Raw genomic sequence first — 19,143 nt, 5'->3', positions numbered from 1 at the left:
TCACAAAACTATACATCATTTTAAATACGCTTTTTCAAATACTTAAGGTGATACATCTTTACTGGATTTATAATTTGCTGTACATGTGAAAGGTTCTGTACTAACTCCAACAACAAAAAATCCAAAAAAAATGAAGACAAAATTCTTGCACTTAAGGATTTTTTCCCAATCTATTCAAAGATAAGACAAGTCTGTATTTATAATGAAGGGTACATTGTCAAACATGGCATTATTTAAAAGTATTCTTGAAATTTGAAGAACTTTCATTTAGTTGAGGGAATCAGGACAAAGTTTGTGGACTACGCTGATTAGAAAATGGAATTAAAACAGGTAGTGATTTAGTTTGAATGAAGAAAACTTTCCAAGTAGAATGATATTAGTAAAAGTTGAGAATCAAGAAAATTGGAGAAATGTGGTCTAGTAGATCTAGAATACTGTTCAGATTTGACTACTGTGAGAGATTAGAACTATGTTGAAGGCCAGACAGGGTTTATGTGTACACTAAGTAGACCGTAAGAATACTTAGTTTGGTTGGCATAAAAAATTATGTTTACAATTGAACAGACTGGTGCTTCAGGAAGACTAATAATGACAGTAGTGTTTACAAAAGAGTTTATGGGGGGAAACCAATATATTTTATTTTAGAAAAAAATTTCTGTGCTCTATTTTTATTGTAGCTAATTTGAGATTTTGATCTTTGGTTTTGTCTTATGAAAAGAAAGAACTGAAGAATCGAATGTATCCATTGACATTCTAACCTCAAGGCAACTGTTTTTCTCAGATGAAGAAAGGAAATGTATGACTCTTAATCAGAAGGAAGTTTGTGTTTTAGTGACACCTCTTAAATCTAAAAAAATAATAGAACAGAAATGCATGCAGTATGATCTGTCCTGTGATACCATTAAAGCAGTAACAGATTTTGCAGTGCCAAAGCATCAAAAAGAAAGCAGATCACATTTAAATGGAACTACAAATTTGATTAGTAAGCCCACAAAGACCTTCAAAAATGCATTTGAGTATAGTGTGGATCATAAAAGTAAAAACAAGGAAGATTGCAATGAATGTCATTTACTCACTGTCAACCAGAAAATGAAAATACCTAGTCCTGAAAAGAAACAAACAGTCACCTCTGACTCTAAGAAAAATACAAGGTTGTTACCAAAATTGAAGAAAATAAAAAATACAACTGTGTCATTTCACAAGCATCAGTCCTCATCAGATTTGTCTAGTGAAGAAAGTGAAACAGAAAAGGGAATTAGAAAGAAATCTGGAATTGCTAAGACAACCAGAGCAAGAAATACCAAAGAAACAGTGGTTCACCTGAGGAAAAGCACAAGAGCTGCCACAAGGAAAATCTCAGTGATTTCTGAATCTGAAACTGAAGAAAGTGAAAGTGAATTTTATATCAAACAAAAGAAAGCTAGATGTTCTGTTAAAGACAGTCTTCAGAAATCTGGTATTAGGAATGAGTCTCCAATTATTGAGGCAAGGGGAACTGATGAGATAAATAGGCATTCCTTTGAATGCTTTCCTGGTCTAATTCAGGATGAAGAATGGAATAAGAAAGAATTACAGAAACTTCATTGGTAAGTAGTTAGATTGGGAAGTAGTAGACCACTCCGAAATATCGAGAGTGGTCACCAAACAGTTGAAAACCTAAAAATTCCAATGAAGAGCTGATTTAGTGACCTCTAATCATTAATAAGGAAGATAACCCAAAACTTTTGGAGAAAAATAACGATCTATACAAAGAATGAGGGAGAATACAGATAACTTCTAAGTAAGTACTTTGTGGCCATCTACAGCTTGCATATGAGTAAAGGAAAAGTTAATCTTCCTTTCTTCCCATTTAATGTTATAAGAGAGCTACCCTCTCTCAAGAAAAGGGCGAGGGGATGGATGTGTATTTAACTGGATTTTGGTTGTCATTTCATATTGTACATGTATATCAAGTGATCCCATGTATGGTTTATATAATTTTATTGGACAATTATACCTCAATTAAGGTGGGGAAAATTTTTTTAATATAGACAAATGCTGCTGTCTATATTATGATCATGATGTCTCAGATCATCATATTTTAAGAAATATTTTATAGTTAAATTTACTATTATGAAACCTTAAAACTGAATTCATACCTGCAGATTATTTAATACGGCCTTGCTCCCTACATTTCTAGACTAGAAATAGCTTCAAAAATTAGGTGATACATCCAAGATTTCATGGTTAGTGCTGCTGATAAACCAAGTATGACAAGAATTGGATTTGCCTGCATAGACTGGACAAGTAATTTGAATAGTGCAATAGCATTGGAAGCTAGAGCATAGTGAGCAATGAGAGTGAATGAAACAGTAAAGACAACCTAGGTGGACAGCACAAGAAATTGGCAGTGATAGGGAACAAAAAAGTGGATAGGTAATAGAAAAGTGTGAAGGTAAGGGAAGATGTATGTTTGATTGCTTACTTGTTTATAAGAGGACTCTAGTCAGAGTATGGTGGTGTGCTGATGGAAATGATCTCGTGGAAAGAAAAGATGTGATTGATAAGAAAGAAGATAGAAACCACGTTCAGTGATTCATTTGCTTGGGTACTCCCTAACTTTATAACACTTGGAATTCATTTTCAGATCTACCTTCTTGAAACACTCTTCTTGAAATTTCTGTGCCACTCTGTTCTTGTTCATTTTCCTAAATGTTCTTTCTCTGTCTTATTTTTAAGACCGAATTTTCCTTTTCCAAAGTTCTTGATTTTGGGTGCTTTCTTGCTATGATAATGTAGTCCTCACTGATCTATTCCCTCCAAGATCTAACTTCACTCTTTGAACAAGGATTTCCAAATCTATATTTTTAGTCCTAAATTTTTGTATTTAGATTTGTATTTCCCTTGGGAATAAATGGATGGGTCATTCAGTTATGCATCATGATCTCAGAGTCCTGGGATAAAGCCCCCAGGTCAGTCTCCCCACTCAGTAGGAGCCTGTTTCTCCCTCTCCCTCTGCCCTCCACCCAGTGCTTTCTCTCTCTCTGTCATAAATAAAATCTTTAAAAAAAAATTGTATTTCTCTTTGCCTGTTGGACATTTCTTCATGATCTCACTTACAGAGATTGTAACTTAATATGTCAAAAACTAAACTTATTTTACCCTGCCAATCTGCTTGGCCTGACATTTCTGATTCTGAAAATGTAGTTTCTTTCAGTTAACTAGGTTTAAATCTTATCATTACTGATTTTGGTTTTAAATCAAAGTTATTCCCAAGGAGCTCTAGATTTTTCCACAAGATCATTCCATCTGTACCCTTTCTCTTCACATTACTCTTTTTCAGACTTCTGATACCTACCTGAACTTTGGAAGTAGCCTTTTATTTTTACTTCGTTGTTATCATCTGTGTAATCTGTTTTATATATTTCCAGATTAGTTTTAATGTATAGTTGTGCTTCTGACATCAAAAGCATTTACTGCATCCTTACTAATCTTGAAATTATATAGAGATCCTTCTGCCTTGCATTGGCAGTATACAATACTTTAACCTTAAGTGTCCTTTCCAGCTGTATATCCCCTCATTTTGTTATAGTAAAGATTCTCAACCTTTACTGTATATCCTTATTGTCTGTGATTCTTTTAATGCCTGAACTTAAGATTCTAGTTTCCCAGTAAGACAAGGAAAGCACATTCTAGTCCTTTTTTCCTGTGCAGCTATGAAACCTGGACAGGATGCACGGAGAGCTTTTTGTTGATTCAGGAAGATAAATAGTTACAGGCTGATTGGAAAAGACCAGAATTTTAAGTACCACTGAAGTGGGGGCATATTTCTAGTTTTCCCTTTGGTGTTCCTTAACCTAGATTAAGGTCACTTAAAACCTAAAAGTGGGCACTGGGGCAGGACTAAGTTCAGAGAAAAGCCCTCCACTTCTGATTTGAGGAGAAGGAAGGGGACTATAAAACTTAAAACAGAAGTCCCTGAGTTCTCTTTTTCTTTGCTCCTTCCTCTTACACCACAGTCTTCATGTAAACCTGCAAGGGTGAAAATCACAGTAGATATGGGGCCCACATATACTTAAAACTCTGAAAGTAGGGAACCTTCCTCTAGTTACATATAGGGCAGCTGGGGTGCCTGGGTGTCACAGTTGGTTAAGCATCTCCCTTCAGTTCAGGTCATGATCCCAGGTCCTGGGATCAAGCCCCAACTTGGACTCCATGCTACACGAAGAGTCTGCTTCTCCCTCTCCCTCTACCCCTTCTCCCCGCTCCCACACATACACACTCTGTTTCTCTCAAATAAAATCTTTTTCTATAAAATGGGGGTAGGGCAACCTGTGTTGCATTTTTCTCTTTCTGTCCTTTCTGTCCTCTTTCCGCATAGTACTGCAGAAAGATGCAGTTGTATGAAGTGTATGCAGAGCTGGGTAACTAAAGGCCTAGATTTCTGCCAGAGAACCAAAAAACAGGAACCCTGGGGCACTAAAAATTCCAAAGGGGAGGAGCTAGGGAAAGTAACCCTATATAAAGTTGTTTATGAACTTCTGGGCTCACCCTTGAACTGCATGTGAGGATCTGATCCTACACAGCCTACCAAAGACTGAGAACTGGACTAAGAGGCAGACTGCCACCCAGTCTCCAAGCCAGTCACAGGATATTTTAATAGCACTGGAAAACTTTAAAAATAGAACTACTGAAACTGCAACCACCAAACAGATTGGATTTTATAGCTCAGGTTATAGTCAGATTGACTGCCTGCTAAAACAAAAACATTGACATTCTGCATAGATAAACATGACTGAGTTTTACAGTATTTCAAAATGCCTAGGAAATAATCCAGAATTAGCATACAAAGAAACAGGAAAATTTCAACTCCTGGGGGGGAAAAAACATGCTAATGCTGAGATGGCACAGATGTTGTCATTATCTGACAAGTTCTGAAGCAGGTATATAAAAATGCTCTAGGAGACTTTCCAAATAGCTGACGAGATGGCCGAAGTGGAGCAGAAGCAGCATACCTTCTACAAGTTCACCTAATGTAACACAGACCCTGACCAGCTGCTGAACAGTTTCACAAGCAATGATGAAGCTATACAGCACCCAGCAGCAGCGGAGGCTGAACCGGGGTTTGCAGAGGAATCCGCACTCACTGCAAGAGCATCTGTGGAAGGCCAAGGAGCTTGCCCCTGTGGAGAAATCTCGGGGGGTTAAGGAGAACCTGGGGGACATGATCATCATGTCCAAGATAGTGGGCAGTAAGGTGGGTGTCTAAATGGCAAGACTTTGAGCCAGATGGAAATCAAGCTGGAGATGATTGGCCACTACCTGGATAAGTTTTTCACCACCTGTGAAGCAGGCCCAGCATCTGGGCTGCCCACTTCTCCCACTTCAACCCTCTTATGTAGTGTGTTCTGCCAATAAAGGCTGAACAGATGTCGCTAGTCAAAAAAAAAAAAAAAAAAAAAAAAGGCTCCAGGAACGGAGATCAAACTTTTTTTGGAGATTTTAATTAATTAATTAATTAATTAATTAATGTATTTGACAGAGCATAAGCAGATGAAGTGGCAGGCAGAGGGAGAGGGAGAAGCAGTCTGCCTGCTGAGGGGCTCCATAGCAGGACCCCAGGATCATGACTGCTCATGACCCCAGTACCTAAGCATACGCCAAGGCAGATGCTTAATAACCAGCTGAGCCACCCAGGTGCCCCAGAAAGCAAATATTTTTGAACAGAAATTTAGAAAATCTCAGATATAAGAGATCAAAAGAAGGATCAAATAAAAATTTTAGAACTGAGAAAATAAATGAACTTACTAGAAAGGCTCAATAACAATGGAAACGATGAAGGAGGCTGTCAATATCAGGAATGAGGGAATAAGAAATAGTAACTACCTGGATAAATACAGCAGACTTAAGTTCCTTACAATTTTTAATGGTTGATAGCAAATATTACCTTGTATGATGTTTTCAATATATGTAAATTTAATACATAAAACAACTACAATATAAAAAGGAAGGATGAAGAGACTTCTGGCAAATTTTGCATTCCTGCATTGAAGCAGTAAAATAGTGATTCTAAGTAGGTAATTAAGTATGTTTGTAGCAATCTCGAGAGCAACTACTAAGAAACCAGAGATATTTTTAAATTTATAATAGATAAATATTTTTAAATTTTTTAACCAAAAAGAAGACAGAAAAGGAGAAACAGAAATGGAGATCAGAACAAAGCAGAAAGCAAATAAAATTATTAGTGGTCTGAATGCAGCATTTAAAAAACAGATTGTCAGAATGAATTTAAAAACATTCCTGCTTAGTGCCATGTAAGAGAAGCTTCAAATATGATAGGTTAAAAATAGGATAAAAAAATACCTTGAAAACTCATAGCTGAAGTAGCTGTTACTAAAAGCTGTCAAAGATTTCAGTACCAGGAAAATTATCAAGGATAAAGAACATTAAAAAATGATAGAAATGTCTGTTCTCCAGGAAGACAATAATCCTAAATGTATATGCACCTAACAAAAAACCCCTCAAAATACATGAATCAAAATCTGAGAGAACTAAAAGGAAATACTGAACTGAAAAGAGAGGTAAAAGCACTTTTATAGTTGGAAACTTCAGTGCTTTTTCCTGTAATTGACTAGTAAAAAATCAGCAGGGCTGTAGAAGAACTGAACAACACCATCAACCAACGATCTAATTGACATTTGTGGAACAGTTCACCCGATAGGGGGAAAAATACATTTTTTTTCCAAGAATACATGGATCATTTACCAGGTAGAACACTGACCAGGTCATAAATCTTAAATATAAGATCGCTAAAGTCATGCATAGGGTGTTTGTTTTCTAACCATAGTTGAATTAAACTACAAATCAATAAAGAAAGCTAACAGGAATGTTTCCAACCAGCTGAAAATTAAATAGCACTCTTGTGAATAATCCATGAGTCAAAGAGGAAGAAGTGGGAGAAAAGATAACTGAACAGAAATGAAGATATATCAAAATTTGTGGTGTGAGCACAGAAGTTCACAAACAACTTTACAGGGTAGTTTTATAGAGTTTATCTCTTGATTTCTATGGAACTTTCTACATAAATAAATCAGAATTAGAATGAATGGACTACTGAGTAATAAAAAGAATTACTGATATATGTAACAACATGATTGAATTTCAAAGGCATTATGCTGAGTGAAGAAAAAAAAAGTTCAAAAGGTTATTATACTAGGGCAGCCTGAGTAGCTTAGCGGTTTGGCACCGCCCTCAGCCCAGTGCGGGATCCTGGAAACCTGGGATCAAGTCCCACATCGGGCTCCCTGCATGGAGCCTGCTTCTCCCTCTGCCTGTGTCTCTGCCTCTCTCTCTGTCTCTCATGAATAAATAAATAAAATCTTAAAAAAAAAAAAGTTTATATTACTGTATGATTCCATTTATATCACACTCTGGAAAGACAAACTAAGAAAACAAATCCGTGATTGCCAACAGTTATAGTGTTGGACAACAAAGAGGGAGCACTAGGAATTTTTTCAGTGTAATGGAACTGTTATGTATCCCAGTTGTGATCGTGGCTATACAAATCTGCATATCCATTAAGATTCATAGAACCATACCCAAAAAAGACAGTTTTACTATATGTTAACTTTAAAAGAATGTTAAGTTGCCTAGACTGCATACTATTAAAATATTTAGATACAGCATGCTTGGGTTTAGGCTCTGCTTTTTTCCTAGTTTTTTCACAGCTCTAACCTGCAGCCATGCCTTTGAAATTTACCATACTACAAATATGAAGTACTTTCTGTTCTCTAACCTTAGGCCTTTTCTCCCTTCATCTTCATTTTTTTTGCCAGTGCCATTGCCTCATTTTCACCTGTTACATTTTATCCATCCTTCACATTTTGTGTCACATGTCAATCACCTCCTCCCTATAACCTTTCTTTGTCATCACCTCTTCCTACTATCCACTTAATTAGTTATAATGCTTCTTTCTTAAGTAGATATGATACTTAATGCTTCTTGGAATATAAAGCAATTCCAATCCTGACTGTACAGAAGAACCACCTGAGGAGCTTTTGAAAAATTCAAAGTGTTCCTACTGCAAGCCTACTAAATTGAAATCTACAGGGGTAGTCTAATAGCTTATTTTAATAACTCATCTGCTTGCTTGTACATTTGATGTAAGCTCCTCAAGTGATTCTTAGTTGCATCTTACTGTTTTGTACTCATCATGCTTGTAACCTAGTTAGCAAATAATTAAGGGGTTTCTGAGATCTAACTTAGCTTAAGCAGATACTTCTTGAACTAAGATCTGAAGGACAAAAAATATTTAAGCCAAATTTTATAAGTTCATTTTAAATAAAATGGCATATATAAAAGTAGAAGTAAGAAAGCATATTTAAAAATGCCGAAGGAAGGGATCCCTGGGTGGTGCAGCGGTTTGGCGCCTGCCTTTGGCCCAGGGCGCGATCCTGGAGACCCGGGATCGAATCCCACATCAGGCTCCCGGTGCATGGAGCCTGCTTCTCCCTCTGCCTGTGTCTCTGCCTCTCTCTCTCTCTGTGACTATCATAAATAAATAAAAATTTAAAAAAAAAATGCCGAAGGAAGACCAAAATAATGGAAGACTAAAATAACGAGTACAGAAAATGAAGGAAGAACAGTACAAGAGGAGATTAGAGAGACAAGAACAATGTAAGTCCTATTAACTACTTTGGATTTTATGCTAGTGAGTTCTAAAAGCAAGTTTTTTTTTCTCCCTCTGTTACCTGTAAAAGCAAGTTTTAAGTAGGATTGGAGTGACATTATATTTGCCCTTTTATTATCTTTTATTATCTGGGATAAACTAGAGATGGGTTAATTACAAACTAATTTATTAAGTGAATTAAGTATTTTTATTATGAAAAATAGTCCTGTTGGTAGTTCTACACTTGGAAATTAATGGTGTACACAAATAGGGAAGCTTGAGCCTCCAAGTCCTTTTAGTTCTCCACTTTAGAACATCTGTGGAATGATTAATTATGCAAAAAAGTAGAGAATTTGTTAGTGTTTAATGCCTGTAATTGTCTTCCTCTTCTACATGGAGTGAGTTGTATTCTGTAGTCTTCTTGTACCTGTTCACAAAAGCTAATTCATATAGATTTACAATTAAATAAATTTATTAATACCCTAAACTCATCACTTCCTAATTAATATATTTTATTATTATCTATGCCTTAAGATTCTTTATATCAATTTTATCTGTATGGTGGAAATTCTGTATAATTGTGTCCTTTCACACATTTCTTACTCCACATTCAGGGATCACATTGGTAGCCTGAAACCGGCCATCATAGAGGTATTTACAGTATAGAAAGTGACAAACACTACAAATAAGGACTTTTTTAACCCCAGGGAGCCGGTTTTTAAAATTTATCAGCATATAGGCAGCCTGGGTGGCTCAGAGGTTTAGTGCTGCCTTCAGCCCAGGGTGTGATCCTGGAGACACAAGATTGAGTCCCCACATCGGGCTCCCTGCATGGAGCCTGCTTCTCCCTCTGCCTGTCTCTCTCTGTGTCTCTCATGAATAAATAAAATCTTAAAAAAAAATTTATCAGCATAATACTTCATAGGTTAATTGGTGAGGTAAATAGATCCTTTCTGGCTGAACGGTCAGCTAAATTACAACATGTAAAATCTGGGGAGTGAGGGAAGCAGAAATATGTGTACCAGTTTCTAAATATTTACAAGTAAACTTTCAGGATGTAACTCATTTATTAAATTGGGTGACTACTTTATATTGTCAGGTTTTTTTCTCTTCCAATTTTCATTTCCCTCAATTAATATATATAAAATCTTGCATTCTATAAATTATGATAGAATGAGAACAAGAATAACACTTTATAGTACGAATTTATAACCAAGAGTATATAGGAACTAAGAACTCATTTTCCAATATACTTAGCACCAATAAGACTTGAACAACAGTGTTGAAAAGTTAGTCATGCTAGAATCACCTCAAAAGATCAAATCACTGATGGTTGGACTTAGGAAAAAGATGTTGAAAGACCTGAGATGATTTTTCAGGTTTCATAGAATACAAAAAAATAGAAGATACGTACTCAATATGTTAAATTACATCTTCATATTTTAAGCACTCAAGTAAGTTACTGTGTGTGGAGGGAAGAATTTTTTTCTTCCCTGTTATCTAGAATGATTTTGGTTAAAATTCCTTTAGCTCAATAAATCTCATTGATACAGTGGTACACATTCAGGAGGTTGTTTTTATTGATTTGAATTTCTTGGTCTTTAACTGGTTTTGGTCTTCCATAGTGCTTTTGCATCTCTTCCAAAGCACAAACCTGGCTTCTGGTCAGATGTAGCTATGGCTGTAGGTTCTCGATCTGCTGAAGAGTGCCAGAGGAAATACCTGGAAGATCCCAGAGGAAAAGGAACCCAGAAACCTGTCACTAAGAAACAAACAGTCAATCCCAAAGGCCAAAATGGTAACCTTTGTAAATTGTTTTTCCTAGTTCTCAGTATTGACTTCTACTTGCTAAATATATTTATCCATTTGTCGTGGTCTTATACAGGTGTTTTCTCCAAATTTTAAAGCTAGAAAGTATTTTAAAGATCATCTGTTTAGTTTTTATCTAGATATCAAGTACATCAGTAATAGCCTGAGCAAACTTGTGCTTTGAGTTTGTTCCAGGAAATCTGTAGCTAAATCCAAAGATTTCAGTTTCTGGATTATTAAAAGTCTCATTTTTTTTTAAAGATTTTCTTTATTTATTCATGAGAGACACAGAGAGAAATAGAGAGGCAGAGACACAGGCAGAGGGAGAAGCAGGCTCCATGCAGGGAGCTGGACATGGGACTCTATCCCTGGTCTCCAGGATCAGGCCCCGGGCTGAAGGTGGCGCTAAACTGCTGAGCCACTGGGGCTGCCCCTTAAAAGTAATTTAATTTGAAGCCACTTGGGTAGAGCCTCATAGAAATTCATAATAAAATTCTAAATAAATTTAGTTTTTGTATTCCTCCCGAGTATACATTCCTGCTCAGGGTTTATGACAGAGCTTATATTGACTAACCTTTGGGAGTATCCTATCCCTGTCCTGATTCAATAAGGTTTATATTTTTAGAAAATCAACAAATTAGGCATTCAGCAAGGAGAATGTGAGAGGGTGAAGACCTTTTCCATCTCACCTTGGCTAATCTGATGTAGTTTCTTCATGAGTATCTTATGAGCTAATTATATTGCATAGATCCCAGTATAGAAAGAATCTTTTGTTATGTAGGAGACTTATTAATAGAGGATGCATTTACTTAATATAAATAGACAATTTAGATTTTACAAAGTCTGTTAAATTTAGAGCAGTTACTATAAATAACCAAATCCTTATTAAAATGTTTTGCTGACTCCTAAGGCAAGATAGGTGATGCTGATAAGAAGCAAATTATTAAGATAACTGCCAAAGTGGGAACTCTTAAAAGGAAGCAACAAATGAGGGATTTTCTGGAACAATTGCCAAAAGATGATCATGATGATTTTTTCAGTACAACACCTGTGCAGAATCAAAGAGTACTGGTAAGAGTCTTAAATGTGTGAAATCATTGCTTTCTTCATACTGACTTTAACATTTTTCATTTTTATGTCTGGTTAGTGTTCATCCCTAATGTTTAGGCCAAGGATTGATAGTTCCACAGACATGACCCAAAATATAGGAAGTAGCCTGCCAGTACATGCTATTCTTATATTCTTATGTCCAGAGTCTACCCTTCAGTGAGTTTCATAGATAATGGTTGTAGAGCCAAATTGAAAACCCAGAAATGTTTAATTAGGCTAAATGTATATGTTTAAATTTTTTTTTTAAGATTTTTTTTATTTATGAGAGACTGAGAGAGAGAGAGGGGCACAGACACAGGCAGAGGGAGAAACAGGCTCTATGCAGGGAGCCTGACGTGGGACACGATCCCGGGTCTCCAGGGTCACACCCTGGGCTGCAGGCGGCGCCAAACTGCTGAGCCACCCAGGCTGCCCATATTTAAATTTTTTTTAAAAAGATATCTATTTATGAGACACACAGAGAGGAAGAGACATAGGCAGAGGGAGAAGCAGGCTCCCAGTGGGGAGTCTGATGCAGGACTTGATCCCAGGACCCCAGGATCATGACCTGAGCCAAAGGCAGACACTTGACCACTGGGCTACTCAGGTGTCCCTATATTTAAAATTTCATATGCAATGAGGTAAACTTTAAAAAAAAGTGATGAAATTATTACCTACTGTATAGTAAATTTAGTGGAGGTATTAAATGATAGCACAAAGTTGACATTTGAATGTATAAAAGAATTTTTGTAGTATGAAAAATTGTAGAACTTAAAAACTTCAGCAATTGGGAAAAAATATTTACAACAAATAAAGCCAGTAATGTTGATAATATGAAGAACTAATTCACATATTACTAGAATAAAAATTGTCAGGGGGTGCCTGGGTGGCTCAGTCAGTTAAGTGACTTCAGCTCAGGTCATAATCTCAGGGTCTTGGGATTGAACCCCCAAATCAGGTTTCATGCTCAGTGGGAAGTCTGCTGCTCCCTCTGCCCCTCCTTCCCCACTCCTGCCTGCTCGCTCTCAAATAAACAAATAAAATCTTTTTAAAAAAATTGTCACGATCACAGGGGTAAAGTGGGCAAGAAAAATTTCCAAAGGCTGAATGAATACTGAGGAAAGTGGTTATGTTAGCTGATAATCAAAGGAAAAATAAATAAATCATATGTATATATTCTAAGTTACAGAATCTTTTACAAAATAAATTATCTACTAACAAAAAGCAGTGGAGATACTGATGTAGTCATACATCAGTGGATGTAAAATGAATCATACCTTTTGGAAAGCATGGCCATTTTCAAGAACCATTAGATCAATTCTATTCATTGGAATTTATCCTAAGAAATTCAAAAGAAGCCAAACTCCTGACACAGATAGTCACACAGATTTCTCTTCACAGCAGAAAACTGGAAGCAATGTATATGTCCAAGAAGGATGTTCTTCATAAACAGATACAATAGAAAGTGCAAATTTGAAACTATTTCTAGAATATAAATATAAATGTTAAGAGTATTAAGATTAATGCAAAATGGATATAGACAATGATAGAGGTGTAAAAGTTCAAGGAGTTGTTTTAGTGAGCTTAACTTCAAGAATAATATTTTTATTCATTTTTTAAATATTGTTATACGTCTCCAATATTAAAAGGCTATACAATGCTTTAAGAATTTAGTAATCATTATCTGGGCTCTTTTTGCCTATACAGATTATAAAGAATTTTATATAAAAAGTATTTTAAGGGGATCCCTGGGTGGCTCAGTGGTTTAGCGCTTGCTTTCAGCCCCAGGGTGCGATTCTGGAGTCCTGGGATCGGGTCCCACATCCCTGCATGGAGCCTGCTTCTCCCTCTGCCTGTGTCTCTGCCTGCCTCTCTCTCTCTCTCTCTCTCTCTCTCTCTCTCTCTCTCTCTCTGTGTCTCTCATGAATAAATAAATAAAATCTTAAATAAATAAATAAATAAATAAATAAATAAATAAATAGTATTTTAAGGGAGCCATCTGAGGCTTTTACTGTGTTCCAACTACATAACAGCCATGGTCATTTAGGGGTTATATCCTTTATATAATTCTACCATCATTTTAGGTTTTATATATTTTTTGGCTTAAATGCAATAGTAGCAACATTTTAAAGACAAAAATAATAAAACAAATAGTGAAGTAAGTTCATTTTCTGTAGCATAAATCCACTTTCTCTAAGGCTTTAATGTAAAGATAGGCAAAATCTTAATGAAGGATTGAATTATTTATTGGAAATGCGTATACACAAAAGTTTAATACTGCTTTGGTTCCTATTAAGTGCCAAGCATAGTAATCAGTGAATTAGTTCTGTTTTGTTCTGTTTACCCAGAAGTAAGGAAACCATAACCCATGGGTCAGACCGGGCAGACCACATTTGTTATAAGAAAATTTTATTAGAACAGAGACATATTTATTGTTTACATAGCTATGTCTGCTTTCACGGCAGAGTTGAATATTTGGGACAGATACTGTATGGACCATAAAGCCTAAAATATACTATCTGACCCTTGACAGAAAACATTTGCTGATCCCTGGTCTTTCCACAACTTTTAGAAATAGGTGTCATTGTCTCCACTTAACACAATAGAACCAAAGTTTTTTTTAGAGGCTGAGGCTCTGTTAACTACTAATGTGTTTAGAGATCTCAGCTGGAAAATTATAAGGAGGAAAACAACTTATCAGCCCACCTAAGAATATTTAGTGACAATGAGAAATTCCATGTTAGGGTTGCCTGCTGGCTGGTAACAATTATTTGTTTTCTAGTTGCCAAGTCTCCAAGACAGTGCAGAAGAAGATGATATTCTGCTGAGTATGGACAAAAATCCAACAACTCCATCATCAGTTGTCTTTCCATTGGCAAAAACTCCTCAGTGTCACCATGTCAGTCCTGGCATGCTAGCTTCTATAAATAGGTAAATATGCATATATAGACTGTAATTCTCTGCATCAACATTTAACATTTCATGAGTCAGAGAGTAGATGTCGATAATGAGAAGAATCATCATTAAACAAAAAAATCAAGAATAGTTCCTAGAAGTTCAGGATGGACAGTTTCAATAAGTAGAGAATATTGTTCATTAGTGTAGGGACCCAACTTACACTTTACATCAGGATAAATTCTAAATGGATCAAATTTTTTCACATAACAAATTAGACTATAAAATATACCTAAAGAAACCTTGGAGGATTATTTTATAATCATTGATAAGTGAAAGTCTTTTCACACTATGATGCTAGACTCAGAATACACTAACAAAAAGAATCATAAAGTCAACCAGATAAAAAGTTTTACCCAACTACCATAAGCAATAAAAAGATAAACAGTGATCTGACAAAAGAATATATGGAACTCATCAAAGGAAAAGGCTAATTTTCCTAACGCAGCACTCCTATGGATTAAGAGGAAAGGAAAGGGATTCTCATGCATCACTAGTGAGAAGGTAAATTAGTACGGTCTCTGTGGGCAGCAATTTGTGAGTATCTATCAAAATTATAAATACACATATTTGACCTATCAGTCCTGCTTCTCACATAGTGAATATACAGCTTATTAGAGTATTGCTTATAATAGCAAAAGTCTGGAAACAGCTCCTGCCTATCAGTAAGGGACTAATCAAACTGGTACATTATGTAGCCATAGAAATTAATGAAGAAAGTCTTAATGTACTATTATGGTAAAACGTTCAAGATCTAGTAAGTGAAAAAAATGCAGTGAATAATGTGTTAACATTTCTGTAAATGTGGTAAATTGTGTAAAATTTGTATAAACGGGCTGTGTGTATACTTGTGTATATTTGCATATATACATGTATATATACCTAATTGCTTTCCTTTGATTAAATATCTGAAAGAATATATAACTGAAAACACTACTGATCCCTACAAAGAGAACCTAGATCACTTGGAGATGAGAGAAGGAAACTTTTTGAATTTTGAACTATGTGAATATAGATACTTGAAATATAAATAAAACTAAGAAAAATCAGGGACAACCAGCAGTTGAATGACAGAGAAAAGAAGGAAAGAAATAAAAATGAGGCCTGAAAATAAGTCATTCCATTTGGCAATCAAGCAGGACTTTTATTAAGAGTAATTCTGTGGGTTGTGAGGCAGAAGCCAAGTAATAATGACTGAGAAAAAAGTATTCAGTCCTCTCCTGAGGGTCGGTGAAATTTTAATTTGCATTTATTTGGTAAAAACATAATTTTCATAATTTTTCCCCAGAAATCTACAGATTATTTTTGATTTAGTATTCATTGCAGATGAAAGTATACTAAGAATATAATTTTGGGCAAAGCTTTTGATAAGTACTTTGGCCAAATCATCAAAAGCTTTAAGATATTCATCCCTTTGGCCCTTGAATTTTCTTAGTCACTTATAGGGAAATACATTTGGGCAAGTATGTATGTACATTTGTACGGACAAAGATGTTTGTCATGAAACATAATACTGAAGATATGGAAATGACCTAAATGTCCAATAAAGAAAGTTAAGAAATGAGGATTTGTCCACATTATAGGATAGGATATAACAATTAAAAATCATACCTTCAAGAATTTTTAACAACCAAGAATAATGTTCAGTTGACAATAGATTTTAAAAGCTAAGAGTTAAATTATAAACAATATCCCAGTTTACATAATATGTATTCAGAAAGGAAATTTCTTGACTATAAACATCATAGCCATTATCTCTAGATTGTAGAATTATAGTGAAGTGAGTTTTGGTGGTGGTGGTTTTTTTAATATCACTTTTGCAATGATGGAAATATACTTTCCCCTCCTCCCCAATAGAACACATGGTAGATTCATTTATATCATGACTATATTTCCTAAAACATTTATTTCATATAGGGCAACGGACTCATGAGGTGCAGATCCTTGAACAGCTGGCTAGGCTTATTCACTAGCTATGTAGCAGTGCTTGTGGTTCACATTAATATCTTAATACAGTCACACATTTAGAAATATGTTATACCTTTAAGGTTGCTCCCAAATTTTCATAAAGGAACGGATAATTGATCATAAAGGATCTTGAAGCTAAGAGAGAATTACAATTGGTGTTCAGCTGGTATTTACTGTCATAAGGACTAGGAATTGTAGGGGGAAATGAGAATAGCCATTCTTGAGACACCTGGGTGGCTCAGCGGTTGAGCATCTGCCTCAGGACGTGATCTTGGCCCCCAGGCTCCGTGTAGAGAGCCTCCTTCTCCCTCTGCCTATGTCTCTACCTCTCTCTATGTCTCTTATGAATAAATAAAATCTTTAAAAAAAAAAAAAGAATAGCCATTCTCTGTGGCTTCCATTTGTGTCTGTAAAATGAGCCAAACCTATTTGCTAAGAATGAGAGGGGGAGAAAATAAGCTAAAAAGAAATGACTCAGGAGTTAGTTGGAAGCTATAAATTGAGGGTTTTCATCACCAGGTATATCCTTAAAGTGGTTAACTATTTGATGTAGACAGGAAAGCAAGTAAACAGAAAGGAGTAAGAGGTCTAATAAAAGGGAGTCCAGGTAGAAGTCACAGTGAATTTTGGAAAAGAGAGGCAGCAAGATAGTGATCAGAAAGAGCACTGAACAATGAGCAAAACCATAATTTCCTATTCTTATTTAATGTTCCTTTAAAATGTTAAGTTGAAATGTTTTGTCCATTTCCATCAGTACACCATTGTTTTTTAAAAAATGGAAAAGACGTGGGCAGCCCAGGTGGCTCAGTGGTTTAGTGCCACCTTCAGCCCAGGGCCTGATCCTGGAGACCCGGGGTCGAGTCCCATGTCTTGCTCCCTGCATGGAGCCTGCTTCTCCCTCTGCCTGTGTCTCTACCTCTCTCTCTTTCTCTCTCTCTCATAAATAAATAAAAACTTTTTTTACAAAGTAGAAAAGACAAATAGACTTTTGTTTTTGAGTCTGTTTCCTGGTTTGCCGGTTTGCCTTTTTTTTTTTTTGGCTCATGTTCATGTTTTGTTTCTTAAATTCCAGATAGGACTAAAACCATATGGTATATGTCTTTTTCTGACTTAGTTTTCTTAACATTCTACTTTCTTGTTACATCCATGTTATTGCAAACAGCAAGATTCGATCTTTTATATGGTAGAGTAATATTCCAGTATGTGTGTGTGTATGTATAGTAGATTTATGTTTATATATTTTATAAAATATATTAAATACCTAATATATTTACATATATATATATATATGTGCACTTGTATTAAATAATGCTGCTCTAAACATTGGGGTGCACATATCCCTTTGAATTTGTATTTTTGTGTTCTTTGGGTAATACCTACTGGTATAATTGCTGGATCATAGGGTAGTTCTATTTTTAACTTTCTGTGGAACCTCCAAACTGTTTTCCACAGAGGCTGTACCAGTTTGCATTCCTGCCAACTGTGCAAGAGGATTCCCCTTTCTCCACATCCCCACCAACACCCATTGTTTGTACTGTTGACTTTAACCATTCTGACAGGTGGAAGGTGATATCTCATTGTAGTTTTGATATATTTCCCTGATGATCAGTGATGTTGAGCATCTTTTCAAGTGTCTATTGGCTATCTGGATGTCTTTGGAGAAATGTCTATTCATGTCTTCTGCCTTTTTTTAATTGGATTTTTTTTGGGGGGGTGTTGTGTAAGTTATTTTTATATTTTGAATGCTAACCCTTTATCAGCTATGTCATTTGCAAATATCTTTTCCCATTCCATAGGCTGCCTTTTACTTGTGTGGATTGGTTTCCTTCCCTGTGCAGAAGCTGTTTATTTTGATGTAGCCCCAAAAGTTTAGTTTTGCTTTTGCTTCCCAGAAAAGAAAATTTATATATATATATACTTCCCAGAAAATACACTTTTTCCCAGAAAATATACTTCTTAAAGGTTGAGACACATTTAAAATTATTTTTGTCAGTTGCTATTCAAGCTGTGGATAGAAATATGGTAGTTAACTGTTGACTTAAAATTTTGTATTCAAACAGGAATGATTGTGATAAATATGTTTTTCGTATGCAAAAAAACCATAAAAGTAAAGGTGGCATTGTCTGGGGCAATATCAAGAAAAAAACAGTAAGTATATTTATTCTTCATTTATTCATCATGTCTATTGAACAACTGTAATACATGGCAGATTGTGGCAGTTACAAGTTATGTAAAAGTTCTTGCCCTCAAAGTAGTTAATCTTAGAGAATGACAATTTATCGAGGACCACCTTATCACCTGATTGTATATTCCTTCTCACCAGACTATGGCAATGTCTTCTTCCCTTATCCATGTTGAAATATTTATATTGCATACTTTCTAGAGTATAATTCTTCTCAGAGAATTTCTAAAACATTGGGATTACATAATCACATCCAATTTTTATGGTTTCATTTGTCCACAGGAAATGGTAGATACTTCTGGACACAGGTTTAAAAATCAACCTGGAGACTAAACTCTTTAAAGGATATCTCAAAAAAAAATAAAAAAAATAAAAAAAATAAAGGATATCTCCAAAATTGAAGGTGTAGACAAACTATTTCTTAGATTCCCTTTTCCCAGTCCCACATTCTTTATGAGAATGAAATTTTGGTTTGTTGCAAAGGACCTGGAAT

General features: G+C 35.6%; 1 protein-coding gene and 1 pseudogene across 3 annotated transcripts in view; both read left to right on the top strand.

The window, feature by feature from the left end:
- Positions 1 to 19,143, top strand: part of MIS18BP1 (MIS18 binding protein 1) — a 47,099-nt gene that overhangs the window by 25,026 nt on the left and 2,930 nt on the right. For 2 of the 3 annotated variants that reach the window (XM_038544624.1, XM_038544623.1), the window contains exons 11-15: positions 719 to 1,586; positions 10,273 to 10,445; positions 11,367 to 11,527; positions 14,328 to 14,476; positions 18,529 to 18,616. In XM_038544624.1, the coding sequence (XP_038400552.1) occupies positions 719 to 1,586; positions 10,273 to 10,445; positions 11,367 to 11,527; positions 14,328 to 14,476; positions 18,529 to 18,616 (1,439 nt within the window). Of the gene's footprint in view, positions 1 to 718; positions 1,587 to 10,272; positions 10,446 to 11,366; positions 11,528 to 14,327; positions 14,477 to 18,528; positions 18,617 to 19,143 lie in introns of those variants that run through there. The other variant, XR_005363212.1, reaches the window with a different exon arrangement.
- Positions 1,593 to 5,444, top strand: LOC119876489 (annotated as a pseudogene).

This window comes from Canis lupus, chromosome 8, assembly GCF_011100685.1.
Source record: "Canis lupus familiaris isolate Mischka breed German Shepherd chromosome 8, alternate assembly UU_Cfam_GSD_1.0, whole genome shotgun sequence".
Taxonomy (NCBI): domain Eukaryota; kingdom Metazoa; phylum Chordata; class Mammalia; order Carnivora; family Canidae; genus Canis; species Canis lupus.
The sequence above is the reverse complement of the archived record's forward strand: the minus strand, read 5'-3'. Positions and strand labels throughout refer to the sequence as shown.